Below are 25,903 nucleotides of genomic sequence, written 5' to 3'. Positions count from 1 at the left end.
GATCAGTCTCAAGACTGATTTTGAGTGGGCACCACATAGCCCGGACCTAAGCCCCCCAGATTTTTTTCCTTTGGGGCTAGCAGGACAGAGTCTACACAGGGAAACCCAGAACCATCATGGAACCATCATGGAACTCAAGAAAGCCATCAGGGAGGAGATGAGAGTCATTACCAATTCAGTCTGTAAGAACGTCATGGACAACTTCGTGCTGCGCCTCAAGAAATGGACGGAGCTAAATTGAGGTCATCTAGAACATATGCTGTAGAACGGAGAAAAAAGGCCAAAGTACCTAGTGTTTTGATAAGATGTTTTCAATATAATAAACGAGTTCGCTGTGGCAAGCTCTTGAAGGGAAAAGCCGAAAGGAAAAGAAGAAGTTATGACCAAAGTTTCATTTCATTCTGACAAAACACTTAGAAATGGTGGAGTTAGAGCTGATTTTTTTGGGGTCACCCTGTATATGTACAGTTAATCGGTTAAGATCAGTGATAGTTTGGATGTTACCCAGTCAGCGTTTTGTAAGTCGTTCAGGTCTCCCTTGGGATCTTCTGTTGACTCTTCCATCTTACGGAGATTCTGTCATGAGAAAGTAAAAGACCGATTTAGACTAAAAAAAAGATTCAAAATAAGAATGAAAATCTACCTTGTTATACTTGTATTGTACAGAGTGAAGATTTGATATAGAAAACAATGAGGTGTGGGGGGGGGGGGGGGGTCATAATGGCAACTCTCCCATCAGTGCGTAAGACCCTTTTTACACGCTTCGACTTGTGAACTTTTATTGCACTTTTTACAGGGACTCTCCCATCCGGATGTCTGACACTCCCCCATGTACATGGAGTAAACTGGGAATGAAAGTGAAAACATCGTCACAAACGGAAAGGAATGATTGGAGCGTCAACGGGTACCCACTTCAAAGCTGTGATTTTTGATCACGTCCAGCCAACTTTACATCTCTCACAAATGGAGATGTTCTTGCAGTTCCTTATAACAGTACTTTCTACACATCAATCTCGAGTATGGCCGCCACCGAGAAGTTTTGTGCTTCCACTGTGTAAACCATATGCATCACTTGTGCTGAATTTAAATGAAATGGAGTCTGGAAGCAAGTAAACTGTGTTTATACCCAAAATGGCGCAAGTGCCCATTTGTTCTTGCACAGATCTGCAGAAATTCTACAAGATAGAAAAATCCACCCATGCGCTTTGTACTAGATTTGTGCTGGCCATAAAAATAGAGCCTTCTGTGGTTTACTCTACACTTAATAATGATCATACCAGGAGTACTACTGCAACTGTTGGCCTCAAAATGTGTTTAAAACGAAGAATGTATCGGTTGGAAATTATGGGATTGTATTATCTAAACACTGTACCGTACCCTACTAGTTGAGAAAATACCTAGCTGCTGTTTCATAGAACTATGCTTGATAATCTGCCCGATTTAATACTTGAAATGGTCACACTGACATTTGGAACAATCACAAGACCGTGCTGACAGCAACAGAATCGCCATTCAAAAGAGAAATCCCGATTCACACTCATCCTCATGTATTTTGCTTTTCTACTTTCATTCCTTTCATAACTGCCGCTGTGAAATGTAAATTTCTCCACTGCGAGACTAATAAAGGCAAATCCAATCCAATCCTACATACGACCAGCTGGCGTGACTGGGATATAAGGTCAGCCATGTGTTTCTTATGTAACATCGCAGTCATATGCAGTTTGCTACATTCATGACGATTGTCTTCTAAAAGCTTGTTTAAGGAGAACACTATTAATCTCACCAGTGAGGATCTGAAAAAAAAACTATATATATATTTATCAAATCAGTTCCATGATATCTTTACATCACAAAACACAAATGAAAAATGTTTTCTGTACAGAGTATGGGCACGATCTGCAAGGGAAATTGACCGAGCCCTGCACTGAATCATGAAAATTTGCCAGTGGGTGTAATACTGCATAGCCTCAAAAGGTTTGTCATTGCCTATTGTTGCCACAAGATGGAACCACAGCAATATTATTGTCTTCGAAGTAGCTCCATGATAAAGCAAATTTGACAGCCAATCGCAAGGCACACAAAGGCAAACAACCATTCACGATCACACTCAGACCTTGGGTCAATTTGGTGTCTTGAGTCAGGCTGCCATGCATTGTTCTGGAATATGGGAGGAAACCGGAGGACCCGGAGAAAACCCATGCGGCCCGGGGAGAACATGCAAACTCCACACGGGAAGACTGTAGCACGGATTGCACCCACAGCATATGCCAGTCTGTGTGCTAACCACTTGACTACCGGGCCAGGTAAAACATTTTATTTATGTATTTTAATTCTATTCAATTTACAATGTACTGAAAAAAAATATGTTGGCCACTGGTTGAGCAAAATACTGTAAAATCATCGACTTAAAAACGTATCGTCATGTAACCACTTGAAATAAAATTCACTACATTTAATGAACGTTTTTTATTCGGTAAATTTTATGTAGTGTTTCAAAATTTGCGTAAAATACAGAATGTATGTACATTGATTGTAATGTAACGTAATGTAAAAAAATACATACAAGTACAGAAAATTGCTTTAGTAAAACAGCTTATGACATCCCATTCATTCATTCTTTTTTTTTTTGCATGACCCTCTCCCGCCTCCCACCATTAAGAACAATCCCCTCTGTTCTCCCTTTTCTTTTGAACAGTTACGTAACCAACCAAATTCCCTCTATCCATTCACAACCATTATGCACACTGAAAGGACAGTTTTAGAAGCACATAGCAGGACGGAACCCTGAGGCGGAGACACACACATGCATCGCACGCACACACACACACACACACACACACACACACACACACACACACACACACACACCTTGTAGACAAGCACCTATAAACAAACAACATTTACAGTATTCCAAACGCCTGCTTTCAAACAGGCAAGGCCTTAGGGTGATATGAATCAGTGAATGAACAATAGAAAAAAAACATTGCGTATTCATCGCATCAACCTAAAACGGTGAGTGAGGGAAGTATTAAAATGCATTGATAAAAATCCTGTGTTGAACCAACTTATGTTTGTCCATTATTGTGGGCATGCCATCAAGTAAACTTCCACAAAATAAATAAATAAATGAATGAATGAATGAATGAATAAGGGCGGCCCGGTAGTCGAGTGGTTAGCACGCCGGCTTCACAGTGCAGAGGTTGCCGGTTCGCATCTCGGTCCGGCCTCCCTGTGTGGAATTTGCATGTTCTCCCCGGGTCCGCGTGGGCTTTCTCCGGGTCCTCCGGTTTCCTCCCACATTCCAAAAACATGCATGGCAGGCAGATTGGCCACTCCAAATTGTCCCTAGGTGTGAGTGTGAGAGTGACTGTTGTATGTCTTTGTGTGCCCTGCGATTGGCTGGCAACCAATTCAGGGCGTCACCCGCCTTGTGCCCCAAGACAGCTGAGATAGGCTCCGGCACCCCCCGCGACCATAATGAGGAACATGCGGTACGGAAAATGGATGGATGGATAAATAAATAAATACAAATAAGTTGCTTATGTCGAGTAATTTCAATAACATCCAACGTTGTTGCCTGTTCATTTTCTTTTTCCTTAAAACTGGTGTGAAATGTTGACTAAAATATGACTAAAATTAAAGTTTTTTTTATGGGAGTGACTCCAGCGCAGAGCACCAAAGCTATTCGTGATGCCGCTTGTCTGAACAGTGGTTTGGGAAGTCAAGGTGAGGTTTGTCTGAATGTCAGCTCCTGTCAACTCTGTCTTTATTGTGGCCCATTTTGGCCTGTCAGCTAAAGCACCACACTCTGCATTGCTCCCTCAGACTATTTGGACTGTTGGAATGACTTTTTGTTATACTGCTTTGGATTGTTAGTCTTTTGTGTTTTTTTTATCTCCACAGACTACATTTGAAGCATTTTGACCTTTAACAGTTAATGACATTGATTTATGAATGTATGAATATTTAATTGTTTGTTAGGTGACATTTTCCATCTATTTTACCTAAACGGGGTCAAAGACACATTTAATTGGGTACATTTAAAGGACAAGCGACGTCTCCGGACAAGTTGTGTCCATAATTTGTAAAATGGCTTCAAATGACTTCTACTAGGCGTATTTTAATAAGATTCCACCGCATATAGCTATATTTTAGGTTTTAAGACTCGCGCTGAACATTCAGGAAGTCTTGTTTTTGAGTTGGTGACGAGTCCTCACGTGACGTCAGAAAAGGACCGCCTCCTGACCGTAAAAAAGACGCATTGTAGCGGTCCTTCCATCACGTCAATGTATTTTGCTGTACTGTTTTTTTTGGAAAACCTTATTTTACATCCAAAAGCCGCCAGCAGAGGGAGTCCAAGCTCCATTGAAGAATGTATCAGCCTGTGGAAACGGGCTGATTCATTCCTTACAGCTCAGTGGCCATTTTATTGCCTCTTTTTGGGTGAGATATTCCCCCCCGCCCGTTTGCCTCAAAATGACACAGAATAAATTCTTTAATCGATTGCAAACATGTATGCTTTCCTCTTCAGAACTATTTGAATCATATTCATAACTGGGTGTGTAACAAGAAGGCATATTATCCGAATCTGAAGCCATTGTTTTTATTCTCCAGCAATGCAAGAGGTCTTGGCGTGACGTCACGAAAATGCCCAATTTGTAGCTCAATTTTTTGCAGATTTTGGACACTTGAAGTCATTTTTATTGGTGTTTTTCATTTGACGAAAAATATCACACTGCGTGTTTTGGGTATTGTAGATGCTATAAAACGTTTTTCTGATGTCAGTTAAAAAACAAAAAAGTGACGTCGGTTGCCCTTTACGCAAAAATCTACACTGTATTAGTGTATTATATTGTCACTAATTTCAAAATTAAGCGAGAAAGTTCTTGTTTGTACACTTATATGGGGTGGAGTGTAAGGAAGAGGTTTGGTCCAAACCAAGTGAACAGTCACGAGTAAATCAGATAAAGACGTGCTTTATAAAGTATGACTTGTAAAAGCATGTGCCGTGATGTCCCCATTCATTTGTTTATCTACAAGCATTGCCAGGGATGACTTCCAGCATCAGCTGATGTTCACTTCACATTTTTATGAGCCACTGGAATTTGCATGCCTATTTCATGCTAATGTTTAAGCCTTTTTTTCCATGTCATGGTTTTTCACTGAAAAAGATGTAAATAACGAAACAAATCATGTATATTACGACATACTTCTTTCATAACTTTGCTGCTGTGAAATGTAAATTTCTCCACTGCGAGACTAATAAAGGCAAAGCCAATCCCATCCAATATTGATATTTGTGATAACCTGGATTCGTCCCACCCATTCATTGAAAATAGCACAGCAAGGGGCTGTGCTATATGGTTATAGTTGCATATATGCTTACGTCTAGATATTATATTTTGCATTCTGCGTTCTAGACTGTATAGAGTTCTTCTTCTGAACCATTTGTTTTTGTCCATGCAATACTTTTTCTTTTCTATCGACCTCCAATTGTGCTGCTGTAGATTGTAAATTTCCCCATAGTGGGACTGTTCAAGTTTTTCTCTTTCGTATTCTTAAATTTCATTTGAGGAAAATTCACACAATCTGAGTAGAGCCAATATGTAATTTAACAATGCTGATTACCATAATTGTTGTAAAATCTTTGTCTGACCGTTATTGCTTTGACGAGGCATTCATTTTCGACTGTTTGTCTCCTGTTCAAGTAAACTATCCCAAAAGGTGGAGTGCAGCCGAGACTCTACCAATCAAGCCCAGGCGAACCAGTTCAACTAAATTGACACCTTCCGTCACAGAGTGGGAATCGATTTCATGCCGGCTGGTTGAGTACACATCCTGGGACACTATAAAACCTATGACAGCATTTCCACGCAGGGTGCTTACGAACATAAACCCCCCAGTTATAAAGCCTCCACCTCGTGCGCAAATGGCTTCAGAATGTGCCTGTTGTCCCGAGCAGCCACGGGGCATGTACTAAAAGCCAAGATCACTAAATCTCCATCGTCTTAGCAAAAGTAAAGGTCAGCTACCATTCCTTTTTGTAAAGACTGACGTGAAGGGGCTGGAATTCTCCACGCCCAAAACAATCAAGGGAATATTACGAGATAAAAATGACGACTTACCTCTTTGGCGCTCTTGATCTTGTCCAAGAAAGTCCGCAATTCCCTGGTCTCTGTGTATAAAGCCCGACACACTGCCTGATAGTGACTGGGAGCATCCGACTGACTGGGTAGGTGTTCTGTGCACAGCTACGAGAATTGTTTTTTTTTTTTCTTAAAAGGTGTGATTTTCAAATAGGTTTTCACACCTCAAACATAATAAGTACGGTGGTCAAATCTAAGTACAGTACCTTGACGATACCTCTGTAGCCATGAACACTAGAAATGCTGTCAGGGTCATCACCTGCCTCATCTTCTTCTTCAGTAGCCTCGTAGCCTTCATCAGGGCAGACGTCCCCATCGACCTCCGCAATGTTGGTCATCATGTCAATGAGCTGCTCGAGTGGAGGACTGAGCTCCCTCTCTTCATTCTCTTTCAGTCCATAGTCCAGAGCTTTGTAGATCATGATGCCCAGAGACTCCATCACCTGCACGTGTGCATAAAGATACATTCACTAAAAATCCTCACAGAGCGTAGCTGTCCATTGACCCGGTTAAACTCCAACCAGATGAGTGTCGGTGGATGAGTTGAAAGACTGAAAAAGCAATATTTGCTCACTTCAATTCTTCATATTCACATCGTCTCAAAACTTCAGAATATTTTCACGAAACGTGTTTATGTATTTATTTTTTTGAATGAACTTCCCCAAATCTGTCAATTTCACTTGCATGAGCAGTTCAAAAGGCTATGTCACTCACTGGCCCCTGACTCTGGACTTTTTGGTATTATTTTGTTACATTAATAACAGTTACGGTAACAAATTCCATATGCATTATTTAACCACAATAAAATATTTATGTTATGAACATATTTTAAACATCTTTATTATTATTATTATTATTATTATTATTTTACAGCTCCTCTCGGGCTGCCTGCCCCTCTGGGGGTTATTCCTCATCATGGTGGTTGACTGGTTAGCACGCCGACGTCACTGTGCAGAGGTCATGAGTTCAAATCCCGCTATGGCCTCCCTGTGTGGAGTTAGCATGTTCTCCTTGTGGCTGTGTACGTTTTCTATGGGAAGAGTACTCTGTTTTCCTCCAACATTCCAAAATCATGCATGGCAGTCTGATTGAACACTCCAAATTGCCCCAAAGTGTGAGCGCAAATTGTTGTTTGTTTCTGTGTGCCCTGCTATTGGTTAGCAACCAGTTCAGTGTGTACCCTGCAAAGTGCCCGAAGATGACTGCGATAGGCACCTGGACACCCGTGACCTTTTTGAGGATATGTGGATGACAAAATGGACAGCTGCATTTTAATCAATCAGAAAGTCATCCTGTATTGATGACAAATAACTGCAAAGCGTGGCTGTAATTTAAAGGCAGCCCAATCAAGCATATCACAACCCACTTCAAAACCTCCCTTGGTGAGCATTTCATGTTAACAATGCACTCACTATCAATGCAAGTCTTGGAAATTTGATGAAAAGTCTGAATGACACCAGGAGACATTCTGTAAAAACTTGAAACCAAACTAAGTGGTTGAAAATGATCCTTAAATGTATGGAATATTCTGTTGGCACATAAATTCCACAGGTGAACTATGAATCAACTAAGTAAGATGTATGGTATGTGTTGCCTTTCTTAAATTAAAAAAAAACAGACTTTGCAAAACCGAATACAATTTGAAGTTGTTTGCCTTTGGCATATCACCACAGGGCCTCACAAATCAATGTTGATAGAGTGTGCTGCTTTTGGGTAGAACTGAACCGATTTTGACAATTGTTTTCTTCCAACCTTCAATTGGTTGCCTTGTCAACAGACGATCTACGATGTTTGTTTGAGTCTATTTTATATAGCTGTACCCTTTTGCATAGAAACCGCTCAACAGTTTGCGCAAATCTTCCGTTTGACCATGGAGTAAGTCCTCTTAATATACGGCTGTCATGATAATTGCCACCCTTGCCCGCTGACGTAGTTGGTGACTTGGTCGGTGCCAGAGGCTGGCCCAACAATGGCACGCGTTTGAAGCACTAGAACTAGAGCCAATTTCGGAAAGAAATAGTGCTAACTGTTTACACTGCCATGGAATCGGCCCGGCGGAGTCACGACTACCAAAATAAAATTAACGTGAACTAAAGAAATAAAAACAACTTCTAAATAAATCAATCTTACGCTAATTTCTTGATGACCATGCTCAGACTGAGGCCGGCTGTTTTAAAAGGTCACAGAATATCCGAATTATTGACATCATTAGTAAAACAGCTCTTCAAGTACATCAAACCACAAAGGACTCAATTTCAGCGTGAACATGAAATAAAAATAGTTCTACCCATTCCAGATTGATCACATGGTGGTAAGCAACTATTTCTACAGGCAAAAGCAATCACTGTGACAAGAACAAGACAGACGATGGCAATAAACGAACTTTCATGTGAATGCGTAAGGAGGCGGGACTAAGCCACTTGCATTCTGGGTTGAGGAGAATGTGTCCATTGTGATTCAAATTGGGAAAATTACATTGGAATTCAAATTTGTGCCACACCTCCAGAAAATTGAATAGGCTCTATATTTTTGGTGCAATTATGCTCACAAAAATACTAACAAATTGAAAGTAAAACCGCTATCTCTTGCCCTTGTTCATGTGTATGTAAAATTGTGTTGTGTGGAGCCTTCAAAAACAATCTGAACTCAGGCAAAAAAACTGTGGATATTTTTCATCTGCATTAATTTTGTTTGTATCTTGATAAGGGAGTGGTTTCAAACTGAAATTCATGTTTTGTGTCATTGTAGTTTCAATTTTGACCGAGTTTGAGGTTTCAAAGTGGGCTAAGACCTTCCTGTGGCTACCTACTGTGGTTAAAATAACCAGAAAACAAAGAATGCGTCAGAAAACAGCAAATAATGCTGATTTGCAATAATTAAAACACAAGTGAGTTACTCACCTCTATCTGCGTGCTTGGGGGGTATTTACCTGCAAGGCAAATGAATTTACTGAATAACATTGTTTACATCGAAACTCAAATGTAACCAATATACTGTGTTATAATTCTCCCTTGTTACGCAGCTTCATTGGTGGAAAATGTGCCCTTTTAGCAACAAAGCCAACAACAGTATGTGACCCAGTATTTGTGAACGTTTTGTTACATAATAACCAACTTCATTTGGACAGATCTTCTCTGTATGTTTAGAAAAGTGTATGTGTTGTTGTCGTCATTTTCATTCGACGACTGAGAAAGCACTCAATGGTGATCGTAAAGGGAGGAAATCAAAAATGATGAAAATACGTATATTCATTGCGAATTCATCTTTTAAATGACCGTCCACTTAAAGGGGACGTTAAGCCCCAAATGTTCTTCATAACATAAATTGTAGAGTCGCTGATGGTGTAATGGTACACTCCCCTGACTTGTGTGTTGGCAGTGTGGATTGGTTTCCACTCAACAATGGCGAAATGTGGATGTGAATGGATGTTTGTCTCGACTGTATATCTGCAACTGACTGAAAAGGGATGGAATATGTTCTATGCTGCCCCCTGGTCAAAACGCAACATTCTGACTAATATTGCAAATGTGGAACATTAATCAGTAAAATCCCATTTTGGCCATTGCGCACCTTGCTGTTGACTGAAAATTACGTCACACGGTCGCTCGGAGTTCAGGTAACGGAGTTCAATCATGGCCAAGTTTTAGAAAACGGGTGCTCGAGTATTGGGGAGGGCAGACAGAGTGATATGGCAAGGCCACCATTGGCCACCCTCCTCCAGCCTGTCACTCAGCCCCTCCATAGTAAGTGATCCAATGTCAATTTATTTGGTCGAAAAAGTTTTTCATCCATCTTGTCAACTACATATAGCAATAGATAGAACAATGAAATATGATTTCATTCGGAGAGAGCTGTGATTCATTTTACTTTTTTTCCAACATCAAGAATGCACCTTGGTTTAAATGGTTGGGAATCACTGCTTTAGGCTCATGATATAGTATGTCAATTCCCGGTGGTGTGCAGTGAATGCAGCCAATTTGTAGAAATTGTTGAACGAGTCAGTCAACACTAGCTGTAGATATAATTTGTGACATTGTATAAGTAGACGTAATGTCGGATTTAGAGTTCAACCCTTTTTGGGGACATTTTGATGACATACCATAGAGTAGTATAATACGTGTGTCTTAAAACGTCGAATTCATTACAGACTGAATAGTAGAGGCTTCATTTTGAGTGCTCATTTTCCAAATCTCATTGGGAGAGGTACTTGAGTGAGGGGGTGACACTTATTCTCCATGAAAACACTTTGCCCTGAATCTGATCAGTTCCCAGACATCCAGCCTAATCACATGCTTTCTCCACTCAAAGCCTCTTGAGCACTGAACTTTGTGCTCTGATATGAAGCGGCACCAAGGGCTTAGAGGATCACAAATCCTCATGATCCTTCACACGTGATATTAGCGCAAAATAAAATGCAGCAAAAAATAACTGTAACTGTAAAAGTAACTGGTAAAAAAAAAACAACACTTCGTAGTCGTTTAAAGAAAGGCAACCACGGGATTGAAGGTGGGGAGCGGTCGACGGGTCGCGCACTCCTTTGTCAATGGACATACAGTACTGATATACGCGTGTACTGTACTTCTAGTTAATTGCATAGTTGTATTAACGCTGGCAAATAAATTACGTGCGACTTACTCACCGACGCCAGTGCATTCAGGGTATATAGTTCGATATGGCGTTGTATTTTTGACGGTGATTTAACTACACCCCCAGTACACCTACCAATACGATTGACCAGAGCCTTACACCGACTGAGTTAAAATCAAACGTGTACCTTCGCAGCTCTGTTTGTGCAATTTAACCGATCCGTCTTTTGCAATGTGAACATCTCCGGGTCCCGATATCCTTGCGGTGGCAGCCGCCTCGGAGCATCTCCTCCTCCGCTGTTCCTTCAACAGCGTCACGCAGCACTGGTAACATACGGCCCAAGCCTGCTCTTCGTTGATGGGCTGGTTGTAAAGCCCGAGTATCTCATCTAAAGATAGATCATCCGACCGCGCGTCCGCCGTGGAAGTCATTACGGCGAGGTGTTGAGGCTCATCGAGCTGGCTCGCAGCCTCCGTTAGTCCTCCATGCAGCCCGCCCCCATGCTTGGCCATCCTTTCATTCTCTCAGCGATGGATGGAGGAGGCCCGGTAGCGCGACGAAGCCAGGCCGATGGGCGAGAGTTAACCCGGAGGAAGCATTGATGCTCGCTCACATTTTCCTTGTGGATCACCGGCAGCAGTCTGGACGCGCTGAGTAGCTTTTCTCTATTTCATCGCTCAAGGCTCTGATGCAGTCACAAGACGACGTGCGGCTGACACCCACTTCACTTTGCTCACGGTGTGCAATTAACGTGTTGTTGCTTAAACCACTGCCTGGAAAGCTCAGCTCCTGATCACGTGGCACCAATCTCCCAGCCTTGCTTTCGTTACATTTTTTGACCATTGTCTGCAAAGCGTATTTTAACGATTGTTATTTTGTTATGATAAGGTTTTTTTTAACATTGAACAAGAACGCTATATTACAACACATTGAATTGGAATCAAACAAACACCAATCCAATATTCTGTGCATTCGTTTTAATGGCAACATAGTCTACTTTAAATTGCTCAGGGTCGGATTTTTTTCCTGTTCTCCCCCCCCCCCCCCCCCCCCCCCCCAGTTCGTTTGTGCTCTCCCGCAAAATTGTACCAATCCCTTTTCCAAGCTCAAGTCTGAGTATAGTACCAACATTATTCAAATGTGTTTTCCGCTGAATGTGTCGCTTGAGGTAATACAGCTTCCATTTAGTATTAAATAATTCCAAATTGTCTTTCGGCTTCTTTTCATTACTTTTCCCCCTTTACGCTGCTTCTATATGTGTGTTTTTGTATTTAAGCATTTCACCAATCAGATTTCATCCATCATTTGTTACCAAGGTGAGAAATCTACCTGGACACCGTCCACAATAAATTCTGCGGGCCTCTCCGTCATTATACGTCAGAGTTTTGACCAAGTGTGTGTGTTTGTATATATATATATATATATATATGCTGGGGAAGCACCCTGATGAAAAATGGGCTACTGGAACAAAGCGGAGATGGACGAGATGCGATAACATGGCTCTGTTGGAATGCTACTACTCAAGTAACCCTAGTCAGAGGGGTTACATGCGGAGAATGGGGGCTGAATGGTTACTTCGAAACCCACAGTCACGGTTGACCACGAAACAACTAGTAGCTCAGTGTTCCAATATCCACAAACGGCAATTGCTATCACAACTTGAGATTGATGAGGTACAACGCAAATTCCGAGGTGAAGGGCCCCAGGCTGCCACATCAGAGGAAGAGGTTCAACCAGAGATTGGGAGGCAAGCCCCAATGAATGATGAGATTGGGAAGCCAGCCCCAATGAATGAAGCGAGGCAGCAACTAACCTGAGAGATAAGATCATGGCAAGAATGAAAACTGGGCAACTAAGAAACCGATTACAACGGCTATGTGAAGTACCACCTGAAAGTCTCATGGAAACTGTGAATGCAGCACTGAGAACGATCCCGACCGGAACAATCACGGAAACCAATGAGCTGATATACGCTTCAGCATCAGTGATCCTAGACATGCTTGGCTACAAGAGCAACCATGAGAGCCACGAGATTCATTACCCACCATGGAAAAGACGGTTGGAGGCCAAGATCAAGGCGGCTCGGAAAGATGTGAGTCAATTGATGGAGACCCAGAGAGGTGTGAATAAAAGGCCAAGAGGTACATGCAGATAACCATACCTGAAGCACTCGAAACTGCCAAACAAAGGCTCCAGGCCTTGTCCAGTCGCCTAAAGAGGTACACGAAAGAGAATGAGGCCAGAAGAATAAACAGGCTGTTCGCAACACAACCTGCGAAAGTGTACGCTCAGTGGCAGGGTTCTAACAGCAGAGAAGACCCTCCAAGGCTGGAAACTGAAAGATACTGGAAAGGCATATGGGAGAAGGAGGTCGCACATAACAGCAGTGCACAATGGCTGGTGACTCTGAAAGAGGAGCACAGCAACCACCCTGAACAGAACCCAGTTACCATCACAGCGGCAGATATACAAGAAAGAGTCTCAGGTATGAAAAACTGGACGGCACCAGGCCCGGATATGGTCCACACCTACTGGCTAAAGAAACTCACAGCACTCCATGAGCGCCTAGCAGCACGAATGAACCAGTCCACACCTACTGTCTAAAGAAACTCACAGCACTCCATGAACGCCTAGCAGCACGAATGAACCAGTTACTGATGGATGGCACTCAACCAGGATGGCTAACCGAAGGGAGAACAATCCTGATCATGAAGGATTCCTCAAAGAGTGCAGTTCCTTCCAACTATCGGCCAATAACCTGTCTCTCCACAACATGGAAGCTCATGTCAGGCATCATTGCGGCTAAGATAAGTGGACACATGGATCAATACATGAGCAAAGCACAGAAAGGCATTGGTAGAGATACTAGAGGTGCCAAACATCAGCTGCTGGTTGACAGAACAGTTTATCTATGACCATGATATCTGGTTTGTTGGCCATTACCATCTTGTCAATCTGTATCTGGAAGTCCCACAGGATCTTTCTCTGCCCTTCCTGACACAACCTTCTGTATTTATCCCGGCTTGGGACCGGCACAATAAGACACTGGCTTGTGCCCCCTTGTGGCTACATTTATGTATAATAAATGTGCTATTGTATTGTAATGAAAGAAATACACTGCATTGTATCACAAAGTCACTTTATTTACATTTGTGATGGTCATTTATGGCTTGATGGAATGGCGTTGGAGGTCGAAGGTCAAAGGGAATTGCTGTTTGGAAAGAGAGGCGCATTACATGACGACTGTAATTAAAGAAATAAACTGTGCTGTAAAATAAAGTTTGATTTACCTTTTTGATGGTCGTTGATGGCTTATGGAAGGAGAGTCACCTTCCATAAGGACTGTTGGTAACTTTCGGTGCTGTTCGGTCGTGTGCTTCCGCCGAAGATCACTCTGCCAGCCGTGGTGGGTGTGTATTATGAAAATAGTGCTTATTATAAGGTTTAATTTTCATAAATTTGACGTTTGTAAGACAAAAAGTTTGTAAGTTGAGGTGTTTGTAAGTTGAGGTGTCACTTTATTAGTATAATCCTCTCAAGTTCTCACAAATGACGTGAAATTCCAGGCTCGGGCCCGCAAATCAATTCTTTGGTCGGGCTCGGGTCAGATATTTTGGGCCCGATCTTAGCCTCACGACTTGTTTCATTCAAGATGTATCTACAATTACTCAGCAAATCTACAAAGGACTTCTTGCTCATTGCTTCATTCTGGTGACTCTGAAAGAGGAGCACTTATTGTGCCGGTCCCAAGAATTATTCATATGGTACGGAACTTTGTCAGAGGCTACAACTCGTGATGTCATCAGTGACGTCACGACCTGGTGACCGCGGGGCGCAATGCTGTTGGCTCCTTTGGGCACTTCTAAACCTATCTATTTCTATGCTTGCATAGGACCCAGTTATCTGCGATCGTGTCGGAATCGGCCGAGTTTCCTAAAGTTGCAGAGATCCCTCCACCGCTCCCGGAAGTGGTCCTCTACTTCTCTCATCGGGATGGGGCATCTGGAGCAGCTCCGTCCATCGAAGATGGTAGTGGTGAGGCGGCGTAGGTCCTTGAAGTATAGGGACTGGTGGTACTGGTACTCGTCGATCCTCCTCCTCTTTGGTTCGGATGGGTCCCCGAAACTGCGGCTGGTTCTCCTCCGCCTTCTGGAACCCTGGGAGGTGGGGGGCCACCGCCCCATCCTCCCGACCAGCCCCGCTACCGCCAGCTCGATCTCCTCTGTAGAAGAGCGAGCGGCCGCCCTCAGTTCGTCAATCTCTCCGGCCTGAGCGTCCTCTTCTCCCTCGATCACTTCGACCAGCTTCCGTAGAAATTCCTCATTGGCCTGCGTAACGGGGAGCCGGGGGGGGGGCAGGCCTAATCTCTGGTGCGGTCTTCAATCTCTCCCACAAGAGCTCACTGTGGTCTTGAATGGGCGACTCCAGGGTGGCCCATTCTCGGCGCACCTGGACTCCTGTGAGATGCTTACTCAGTTCCCCGGCCACCCTCGCGAATGCTCCGCTGCCCACTCCAAGGATCCGGATTCTATCTCTAATGTACTCCCTAGAGGCGGGGGACCATGACCACCTCGGCCTTGGGGCACGGGCCTTCCTGAGGTGGGACCACTCGGTCGGGTGAGCGTGCCTCATGTGTTGAGAAGCACCGATCTTAGTGGGAAATCCCCGTGGACACCACGAGCACGGGAATACTTCGGACTCGGCGGGCTCCCGGCCGCTGCATTTGGGCACGTGATGGGGTGACACTTGGGGGATGTCTTGCCACACTTCCGACACTCAAACAGTACTTCAGTCCTAGCGTGCTTGATCCTGAAGTGCCTGGCCAATGTTAGTATACGCTCGAGGAGCTGACCACACAGTGGACATGCCTTGTTGAGTCTGGGTATGCTAATCCTCACAGAGACGGGGTCCCGCACTCCAGGTGCTCCCCTTGCGCGCCTACCAACTACCCGGCACCCCGAGGTGGAGGGGATGGGTAGTGGGGTTTCGGCAGTGCCCCCCCCCTCACGGTCCCTAAGGCCCCCCTACAGGTGCGGGGACCCTGGGCCTCTTGGCTCTCCTGTGCGCGCCCCGGCATCAGGCTCCCCCCTGGACCTCTTTCGCTGACTCATTCCACTACCGGAGGCCGTGGTTCTGGAAGGCAATGAAGAGAGGGTTAGCTGTCGTGCCCTCGTGCTCATGGCCCCCATACCCCCATAGAGCGACACCACTCAATGAGCACACGAGCCGAGTCTGAGTATCCAGTTGCCTTTAATCATGCCATCTGCGGTTCGCCCCCGGAAAGCGCGTTCCTCTTCTTCCGTTGTCCTGGTGTGGCGGAGAGCGAGACCAAGAGACCAGCTATGCCCCGAACCTTGACGCGCCAGCCCTACTCCATTGTAAGACGTCGTGCCCGTGGTGGGTCCGTGCATGCAACCGTGGACCCCCCCCCCGACACGGCTATCACCCATCAGTGAGCTAACTTCTGACCCGACACAGTGTTCGGCCCACCCGTAAGAGAGTCATAGTTACTCCCGCCGTTTACCCGCGCGTCATTGAATTTCTTCACTTTGACATTCAGAGCACTGGGCTGAAATCACATCGCGTCAACACCCGCTGCTTTGTTTTAATTAAACAGTCGGATTCCCCTGGTCCGCACCAGTTCTAAGCCAGCTGCTAGGCGCCGGCCGAGGCCACCCAGCGGAGGGACCCGCCCCGGGCGACCGCCGCCCGCCTGCCCGGCGCCGCGACACCCGTCCGACACCACACCGCCCGACACCACACCGCCCGCATACGACCCTGATTCCTGCCGGGACGGCTCCGCGCCCGCGCACCGGGTTCGAACGGAGGCGAGGGGCGGGCAGCAGGGCGACCGCTCCCCCAGCCGCGGCGCGTGCCCAGCCCCGCTTCGCCCTCCAGCCCGACCGACCCAGCCCTTAGAGCCAATCCTTGTCCCGAAGTTACGGATCCGACTTGCCGACCTCCCTTACCCACCTAGTTCGAACATGCCAGAGGCTGTTCACCTTGGAGACCTGCTGTGGATATGGGTACGGCCTGGCGCGAGATTTACACCTTCTCCCCCGGATTTTCAAGGGCCGACGGGGGCTCACCGGACGCCGCCGGAACTGCGATGCTTTCCAGGGCGCCCTGCCCTTCACCGAGAAAAGAGAACTCCCCTCGGGCACCCGCCGGCTTCTCCGGGATCGTTTGCGTCACCGCACTGGGCGCGGTCGCGGCACCGCCGCACCGGAGCCCCGAAAGGCGCGCCGGCGCGAGAAAGAAGACTGGCGGGGCGCAGAAAACCGGAAAACGGACGGCGCCGACGACCGCGCGCCCCTCCTTACAAAAAATAGCACCGAAGCAACTTACGAACAAATTCAGTTTACAAACGACCGCTCAGAACGCATCTCGCTCGTAAAGTGGTAGGTCTGTATAGAGAGGGTGGAATGAGCGATAACAACACCAAGATTAGTTTCCAGATCACTTACATCTATGATTGCTGCTGTACTACTGTCCAGATGTTTGTAGAGTTCATTGGGGACCTCCCTCAGCTTCTTTGTAGTCTTCCTGTTTGGCTGAAGTAGCATGGCTTGGAAGTTCACTGGAAGCCCATATCTGAACGGACACCACATTTCCATCAACTACATGACAGAACAACATTAAAACGCATTACTGGAAAGTGTTTCAATGACCAAATGCTATGCCAATTCCACCAAGATATTGTATTCCAGTTTGTATGGCATCGTACCTCAGAACAGATTCCACAAAGACCCTCAATGCTTTTATGTGGAACCAAGCAATGAAGGCTTCACTGAAGTTCACTTTCAGCCATCGTACAAGTGGTCCCTGCACCATTTAGTACAATTGAGGTACAGGAATATTGCATACTGTAAATGGAATTGTTATTTGTGGCCAATACCACAAAATGTCCACCTTCCTGACAAGGTAGTAAAGTCAACATTTTAACATCATTACGGGACCTTCTTTGACTAATATTCAGCAAAACACTGTGTTACCTGGGCAATTTATTTCCAACACAAAAACTACTACCATTAACAACACCAAGTAGCTAAATTTATCATCATTGTTATTTCTTTGCACTTACAAATTGCTTCTTTTTATCTGTAGAGAGTCGTGTCATCTCTTTATCTGCCTTCATCTCTTCTTCGTTGTACTGAAACTCTCACAGAGAACCTGCAGAACAATAAGGTTGCACAAATGCACTGTATTTAGGTTTGTCATTTAGGGAAAGTCGAGCTCTCCAAAACGCTTCCCATTAAACAAAAACAACAAAACAATGTTGATAAAATTATTTCCTGAGATTTTTATTACCCATGACCTGGTTCTCCATGTTAACTAATCAGGACAGTTCACTGTGAGGAATCTCAACATGGTTGAACGCCTTACTTGTTTTCTCGGGCTTTGTGTTTGAAGTCATCAATAGCTTTCCGAAACAGAGTCACACTGAACAATCCGCTGTCATTGTCCTCAAACAAAAGACTGAAAACAAAAACAAGAGCATTATCATGCTATAAAGAAACATCTGCTGTAAATTATGAAATGGTACACGAAACATTGAAGAAGCCAAACGGCTGCAGGAAATGAAATATTATACACTCTGCAAAGTTGTCCCTTCTCAAACCATATGGGATCACTTACTTATGGGATCGTGGAACTACCATCTCAGCAAGTGTTTCATAGGTTTTCTGCCAGTCAGCATAAGATGCCCTGGAAGTGCAACAAAGTAGGTCACTTTTCCCCATATTTTACAGGTCTTGTGACTGATCAACTATTAATACTCACTTAGAAACAACGGTCAGCAAGGTGATGAGTCAAGAATAGTCTTCCTTATTGACAATGTCAGCCAGGCTCCTTGTAAGCAGGCTCCCTCTAACGGCAGATAACAGTATTACGAAAGCAGTTTTGACAAAGCATTTTTTGAGTTGTGCTGACTTAAGACCACACTGACTTGGCCACGCAAAGCCAATGATTTCTGAAGCTGGACTGAATATGCATTTGTCAAGCAGAAAATGGCAACACACTGATACTTCCTTGTCTCCCACAAAAGTAAAATAAATATTGGTGAAGTAAGATATGAAGGGATGGGATATTCAACGGAGTAAGACACTAAATAATACATCAGGTTTTCTTGAGGACCTTTATCCTAAACATGTTTGCTGATGTCCCTTCACAAGCATGTATTAAGGTTGAAAGTATTTCAATAATCATTGACACTAGCCAGAACTAACAGTGTCAAGTTATGTTTTTTGTTGTATTTTTTAGCTTTCCCCCTAACTTGAAAAGGGTTTTGACTGTGTTGACCGGGATTACACTGGGACTTCACTCTTTAACTCCAATGATGAGACAGATTTCTCCTTTCTTCTTCCTCTTTTAATTTGGACCTAATCGTCTCTTTTCTCATTGAAAAGACAATTGCTGATTGCAAGGCGAAAAACCTTAGAAGAAGGTAAAAACACAAACGGCAATCAGGTTTACATTTGAAGGCAGTCTCTTAACAGGCTGGTTTTGACATTAAACCACCAAATCAAATCATCAAATAAACGGTCACAATAACAGGTTCTCTCACCGTCAGCCAACCTGGGTTTTACACAGTTGAACTCCACTGCACCAGGCAAACTCCTAGAGCAGTACTCGAACTGAACCGAACGCTGAGCAGTGTAGCAACTGACTATATTAAGGAGTGGTTTCTTCTGGTGAGAGCCTTCCTGATTACTGAATGGCTTTCAGCTGCTGGCACATTTGTTTTTATTCCAGTTCTCTCCTCTGGGGGAAAAATGGTGCCAAACTCATCTTTGGACTACAGCTTCGGCCATATTTGTAGTTTGCCAAGACACTCATCTTTGGACTACAGCTTCGGCCATATTTGTAGTTTGCCAAGACAAACAATACACTGAATAAACCTCTACGTGTTCGCACATTAGCAATTAAAATCTACATATCGCAGCATGATCAATTGCAGGTTGTGGAATGCCAACTAACGCATTTTTCCTTTCAAGGTTCTGTAGGTTTCCTTTTAGGTTGTTATAAGATGATGCTCTGGTCTTCAAATCGTTGTCAATATGGGTGATTTGCTGTGAAATAAGAATCACGAAAAAAAAATCATCATTACACACCCTATTTGAGAGTAACAGATATCCAAGAAGCACACTGTTGCAGATTATGCCATCATGAGCAGACTAAAGTAACAAAACCCAAGGCTCTTAAACAAAAAATAAAAAAAATCATCTGGTGCATATTTGTAATGGTAATCCCATGTCATGTTTCAATGCAAATTCCATACCTTTGAGATTATTTCAGAGATGTTTTTAAGTGATTGCTCGATAGGGTACTTGGCCATGTCCCATTGAAACCTCGTGATGTAGGTGACAAGATCAACTATGGATAAACGTGTTTAAAAAGAATCAAAAAGACTTCAGGTAGGATTTGATTCAAACGAGAGGACAATATGTATCCTAGACATCTGTGAGTATGATGCAGAACAAGCAAGTATGTGACAATCATGTTTATTCGTGTATTTTTTGAATCTGAATTATAAGAATTGGTTGAGTATACCTCCATTGGCCAAAAGATGTCTTCCAACACGTCTGCCATGTACTGGGCCACCTTCTTCACAACACTGTGAACAGTTGAGAGTCATCAAAACATGTCATTCCAGAGGGCTGTATGCTATTGGGAAAATATGCAATACGGATGATCAATATAGTGAGATTAATATTCTCTTGATAAGAAAATGGCATTTATATGCTTTAATGAAATAAATTAATTGTTCTCATGCAGCAAAATAAGATAGCTCAACATATTCTTACATTAATTGTGTTGCCGTTGATACTGTTCACCTACAATTTTGGATGACGATGTTTAAGGTTGCATCTAACAGACCTAAGTCAGATAAAAGCTTATAAATCAATGTAAAATGGATTGGATGTCTTTGACATATGTATATTTCATGGGCCAATAACGCCATGATTATATTATTTTGATATGTGCAGCCCAATTGTGCTAATACTAATTATATGCACAAAGCCGTGGCAAACCCCATATTCAGCTTTCAATCATTCTGCAAACACAACCACTACATCCTCCTTAAAATCTAACACAAAAACATACAAAAGCACATCAAAAGGGGTCATATAATCCTGTTGAGATAAAGACATGACACAATTACAAGATATTCATAGTTCAAGATGTTTCATCACACAGCTCAGGAAGCGAAGAACAAAAATTCTAATGAAATCACACTGTCATGTTTACTATCCAATTTTGTGTCCACCTTGTTCTGGTTGTGACAATAATAATAGCAGTATTCATTTTACCAGAGACCACTGGGGAACTTCAATAAAGAACTGGATTAAAGGCAAGCTAAAGTCAAACCAAGATGTCAGTTTTCCCTTACACATTCATGGAAATATCCGCAGAGTCTATAATGGTAAACGAAGATTTTGATGCCAAATTTTACACAGCACTACGGAGGACCTTCAAAATGTAGCCACAAGGGGCCACAAGCCAGTGTCTTATTGTGTCGGTCCCAAGCCCGGATAAATACAGAGGGTTGTGTCAGGAAGGGCATCCGACATAAATTTTTTTGACAAAACAAATATGCTAATCAAACCTCTGAATCCCATACCGGATCGGTCGAGGCCCGGGTTAACAACGGCTGCCATTGGTACTGTTGACCTTCACGGTGCCAGTGGAAAATTGACTACTGTTGGTCGAAGGAGAAGTGTGCCCGGAGGAAAAGAGAGAAATCGAATGCCAAGAGTATATAACTGTAAAGAGTATAAGATAGAATGATGAGTCTGAGGCTAGAAATTGAAGGTGTGATGTTCAATGTTGTTTGTGGGTATGCCCTACAAGTAGGATGTGAGCTGACGGAGAAGGAGAAATTTTGGTTGGACTTTGATGAAGTCATAAAGAACATCCTGAGAAGTGAGAGGGTTCTCTGGGCACCCTGTCATACGCTTTCTCCAGATCTACAAAGACACAATGCAATTCCTTCTGACCTTCTCTGGACTTCTCTATCAGCATTCTTAAAGCAAACACAGCATCTGTCGTACTCTTTTTTTGGCATGAAGCCATACTGCTGCTCACAAATGTTCACTTCTGCTCTTAGTCTAGCTTCAACTACTCTTTCCCAGAGTTTCATTGTATGGCTCATCAACTTTATTCCTCTGTAGTGAGTCCTTTGTTCTTAAAAATGGGCACGAGTACACTTTGTCTCCATTCTTCAGGCATCTGTTCACCATCTAAAATCTTGTTGAATAACCCAGTCAGGAACACCACTGCCACCTCTCCAAGACACTTCCATACCTCTTCCATTCGATACACCAAGTACTTTCCGACCTGTGTCTCTGATTATGTTCGCTGTAGTTTGCCAGTCATCTGGAAGGACATCTTGCCCACCCAGTGCTTGTCTTACCTCTTTCCTAAATGTCATGCAACACTCTTCCTTTTTGAACTTCCACCATTTTGTCCTCACTTCAGCCTTTGGTTTCTTCATCTTCCGCACTTCCAGCGTCATCCTTCACACCACCAACCTATGCTGTCTGGCTACACTCTCACCAACCACTACTTTGCAGTCACTGATTTCCTTTAGATGGCGCCGTTGACATAAAATGTAGTCTACCTGTGTACTTCTGCCTCCACTCTTATAGGTCACCCTATGTTCCTGTCTCTTCTGAAAGAAAGTATTCACAATAGCCATTTCCATTCTCTTAGCAAAGTCAACCACAATCTGTCCTTCAGCGTTCCTCATCTGGAGTCCAAACCTGCCCATCACCTCCCCATCATCTTTGTTTCCTGCGCCAACATGTCCATTGAAGTCTCCACCAATTACAACCCTCTCACTTCTCGGGATGGTCTGTATGACTTCATCAAAGTCCAACCAATATTTCTCCTCCTCCGCCAGCTCACATCCTACTTGTAGGGCATACCCACAAACAACATTGAACATCACACCTTCAATTTCTAGCCTCAGACTCATCATTCTATCTTATACTCTTTTTACTTCTAAGACATTCCTAACAAACACCTCTTTTAAGATAAGCCCAAGTCCATATCTCTTTCTGTCTTCACCATGATAGAACCACTTACACCCTGACCCTAAGCTTCTAGCCTTGCTCCCTTTCCACCTGGTTTCCTGGACACACAGCATGTCTACCTTCCTTCTCTGCATCATGTCAACCAGCTCTCGACCTTTACCTGTCATTGTTCCTACATTCAAAGTTCCTACTCTTAGTTCTATACTCTTGGCGTTCCATTTCTCTGTTTTCCTCCGGGCACATCTCCCTCCTCTTTCCTCTTTTACCTTCTTTGACCAACAGTAGTCAATTTTCCACTGGCACCCTGAAGGTCAACAGTACCAATGGCGGCCGTTGTTAACCCGGGCCTCGACCGATTCGGTATGGGATTCAGAGGTTTGATTCGCATATTTGTTTTGGCAATTTTTTTTACGTCGGATGCCCTTCCTGGTACAACCCTCTGTATTTATCCGGGCTTGGGAGCGGCACAATAAGACACTGGCTTGTGCCCCCTTGTGGCTACATTACTCCAAATAATTGATATACATTTGAATAATGAAACAGCTGCTGGTGGGATTTTAAAATGCAAATTGCCAGTTTTGGACAGCTGGTTTTGCTAGTCTCAGCACTGCGTGAAATTCCGCATCACTACATCACGACAAGAGAAGTGAAGGGATTAAACCAGTTCTATTAGGAACCTGGGAATGTTTGCATACAATCAGAGCTCTTCCATGCACTGTGTGCACCAACATCAATAACGCATATAACACTCCATACTCTAAACTGAAACTGCAAATTTAATCCAATTTTGCCAATTCATCAGACAACCCAACTAAGACATCGAGCGTGCCCACCTAATTATGGACGGGTACACAAGCAAAGAAGAAAAAAAAACATTATTCATTAGAATGAGAATTGGTTAAGTTTGAGGGGAAGGTTAGGCGGGCTTTGTTTAAATAGTGAATTCTGTGATCCAGTCAGCCTACAGTGACAACTAGGGGGCCCTGTGTACTTAGGATGGCGCCTTGTTGTCCAGAGCCACTCTTGCATTACTAAAGGTTCCTGGAGCACATTGCGGCGCCATGTGGCATCCAGGTCAATGGGGTTACTTACCTTAAGCACAAACTAGACGAGCTGAGCTTTAGATGAAACCTCACCAAATCCATACGTCATCATGCAAACAAAAGCACTGTTTAAAAGCTGCTTCCCTTACACAGAAGAGGCTTATTCTTGACATTGGATTCATTAGGTGAGTGTATTTTGGTCTTATTTATTCTTAAAATGCAATATATATATATATATATATACATTTAAAACAATGTTTTGTTAAGGCAATGTAGTTAGGAATTGTGCTCATGTCACAAAAACACTACAGTACATACAAATACATACTTTAATTTGGTTCAATAAAAAAACAACAAACCTTAATAGTAAGAATAAATTATCAATTTGAGATTAAACTGTTCATTACTTTCAATATAAAACTGTAAAATGACCTTGAGGTTTTATCCAAAATAAAATACAATTTGTTTTGTTTTGATTGTATTTTGGTTTTATCCAGCCATGTAATCTTAAAATGTTGAAGTTTTTTTGCTTTAACATCAAATAATAATCTCGCAAACATTGATGACTACTTGAAAATAAACAAGTTGTGATAATTTCAGAGATGTGTTACGTGATTAAGTCAGGGGGAGACAGGGTTTCTTTTGAAATTAAAATGTACTGAAATACAAACACAAGGGGGGCTATATCAAGACTTCTGCAAAAACAAAAATGACATTTCTCAGTTTAAATTAAATTCTGTCAGTATCAATAATATATAGAGTTGTGCATTACTATATTTAATGCGATATAACTCTTTGTATGGCATGTCGCGACTGTTTCGGCCGGACAGTGTATCTGCTATGTTTATTCAAGCCTTATCATGGCAAATCAATCAATACAAAGGTGTCTGCCAATTTTTAAAAATCCAGTGATGCGCACAAGTCAATAAAAACCTTTAGGTCGGGGATGCTGAATTTGTGCTTGCTTGAAAGGTTGTTGTTGCGTGTGGTGGCTGTCATCATTATTTCCCATGTTTGCTGGCATGTCTTCTCTCCCGGAGCAGAGATTAACCAAAACTCAGTCATGATCCTGGCAGACAGAGAAATCTGTGAGACAATATTTAGGTTTTTAGAGCAATGTTAAGTTTGGGAGGAATTTCTACTTCCAGCGTTTTTGTTATTCTGTGTCTCAAAGACAACTTTTGCTATAATAGACCGCAATATAGTTGGGAACTGTATAAGTAACCGGCAACGCGAATTACAAGAGTGGTGATGGTAGAATAAATTTAATTTGGGTTTGCCACTGGTAGATGTAGTAGCTTTCTGGGAATCATTTGGGAAAAGATATTGGCTAGTACGGGTTGACAAAAGTAATGTAGGTCCTCTCCTCACCCGGGTATTTAAATGGAGCGGTCAAGACACAAAGGTAACCCAACTTTAACAATCATTACTGGTTGCCATTAAGCCACTGTTGGTGAGGTTTCTTGACAGTGGCATCAGACACAGGAAGCGGAAGTAGTCGCCAACATTGAGACAAAACTCACAAGCGCCGGTAGCTGGTTGGTTGCGGTTACTGCAGAGGTACAATTGCAGAATGCCACCATACGTCGTTAGGGCTCTTTCGTCTTTGTAGTCTACGTATAAAAATTATACCGGTTAAAAAAATATTTTTTTCATTAGAATGTAATAAATCCCCAATGCAAATGTCTTATTATTATATAAGAGATCCAAAGTCTACAGTACATATCCTTGGTATCATTACTTGCATGCGTGCTGACATATCCTTTTTAGCTTTTGTCTAATTTGAAGTACAAGGGGTGGGTGACAAATTGAAGGTGACAGGGAAAATAAGATCCACATTTTGACGTTTTGGGAATTTGCATTTCAAAAAAATGTCAACTAAGTTCCCGATAATACAAGAAACAATGAGACCTCCACCCCAGATTTCAGGGCCAGTCAACATTCCAAGTGCATTAATAATGTATTATAAGTACACAAATGCTCTTGGATGCCAAGTCAGCAGCATTTGAGTTTTTAGGCATACTAAATTTAGAAAAGTGGCCTCAGATTTCCTGACTTTGGGTGTCTCCAGAACAGATTCCAAGGAAAA

At 43.2% G+C, this 25,903-nt stretch overlaps 2 protein-coding genes across 10 annotated transcripts in view; both read right to left on the bottom strand.

Moving 5' to 3' along the window:
- LOC148896159 (protein spire homolog 1-like) overlaps positions 1-11,559 on the bottom strand; it is a 30,956-nt gene extending 19,397 nt beyond the window's left edge. For 3 of the 4 annotated variants that reach the window (XM_088998584.1, XM_088998582.1, XM_088998585.1), the window contains exons 1-5: positions 10,921-11,549; positions 9,047-9,075; positions 6,353-6,589; positions 6,126-6,251; positions 505-576 (exon numbers count right to left, since the gene is read on the bottom strand). In XM_088998584.1, the coding sequence (XP_088854710.1) occupies positions 505-576; positions 6,126-6,251; positions 6,353-6,589; positions 9,047-9,075; positions 10,921-11,245 (789 nt within the window). In that variant the 5' untranslated portion in view covers positions 11,246-11,549. Of the gene's footprint in view, positions 1-504; positions 577-6,125; positions 6,252-6,352; positions 6,590-9,046; positions 9,076-10,920 lie in introns of all 4 variants that reach the window. The other variant, XM_088998581.1, reaches the window with a different exon arrangement.
- A 2,304-nt stretch (positions 11,560-13,863) lies between these two features.
- LOC148896158 (V-type proton ATPase subunit C 1-like) lies at positions 13,864-25,304 on the bottom strand. 6 transcript variants are annotated; one of them, XM_088999444.1, is made up of 13 exons: positions 25,186-25,304; positions 24,748-24,883; positions 20,286-20,349; positions 20,014-20,108; positions 19,300-19,804; positions 18,516-18,602; positions 18,372-18,440; positions 18,120-18,212; positions 17,818-17,906; positions 17,461-17,558; positions 17,201-17,327; positions 14,024-15,866; positions 13,864-13,944 (listed from the first exon to the last, which is right to left on the bottom strand). In XM_088999444.1, the coding sequence occupies exons 9-12, from the start codon at positions 17,869-17,871 to the stop codon at positions 15,849-15,851; spliced, it is 297 nt and encodes a 98-aa protein (XP_088855570.1). In that variant the 5' UTR covers positions 17,872-17,906; positions 18,120-18,212; positions 18,372-18,440; positions 18,516-18,602; positions 19,300-19,804; positions 20,014-20,108; positions 20,286-20,349; positions 24,748-24,883; positions 25,186-25,304; the 3' UTR covers positions 13,864-13,944; positions 14,024-15,848. The 6 variants fall into 6 exon arrangements, with proteins under 6 accessions (XP_088855570.1, XP_088855565.1, XP_088855568.1 ...); XM_088999439.1 differs by having other exon boundaries at positions 17,201-17,353; positions 19,713-19,804; XM_088999442.1 differs by having other exon boundaries at positions 19,713-19,804.
- Between the last annotated feature and the right edge of the window lie 599 nt (positions 25,305-25,903).

The sequence above is a fragment of the Hippocampus bargibanti genome, linkage group LG06 (genome assembly GCF_051943395.1).
Source record: "Hippocampus bargibanti isolate YZ-2025 linkage group LG06, ASM5194339v1, whole genome shotgun sequence".
NCBI lineage: Eukaryota > Metazoa > Chordata > Actinopteri > Syngnathiformes > Syngnathidae > Hippocampus > Hippocampus bargibanti.
The sequence above is the reverse complement of the archived record's forward strand: the minus strand, read 5'-3'. Positions and strand labels throughout refer to the sequence as shown.

Bases quoted from the DNA above. Each gene is read 5' to 3' on its own strand.
- LOC148896158 (XM_088999438.1), bottom strand. From the start codon at position 24,879: ATGACTGAGTTTTGGTTAATCTCTGCTCCGGGAGAGAAGACATGCCAG. The intron at 20,350-24,747 runs GTTTTTATTGAC...AACTGTTCACAG, and splicing joins TCAGCATCCCCGACCTAAAG to TGTTGTGAAGAAGGTGGCCC. The intron at 19,805-20,013 runs GTATGGAATTTG...CTTATTTCACAG, and splicing joins TCTCTGAAATAATCTCAAAG to CAAATCACCCATATTGACAA.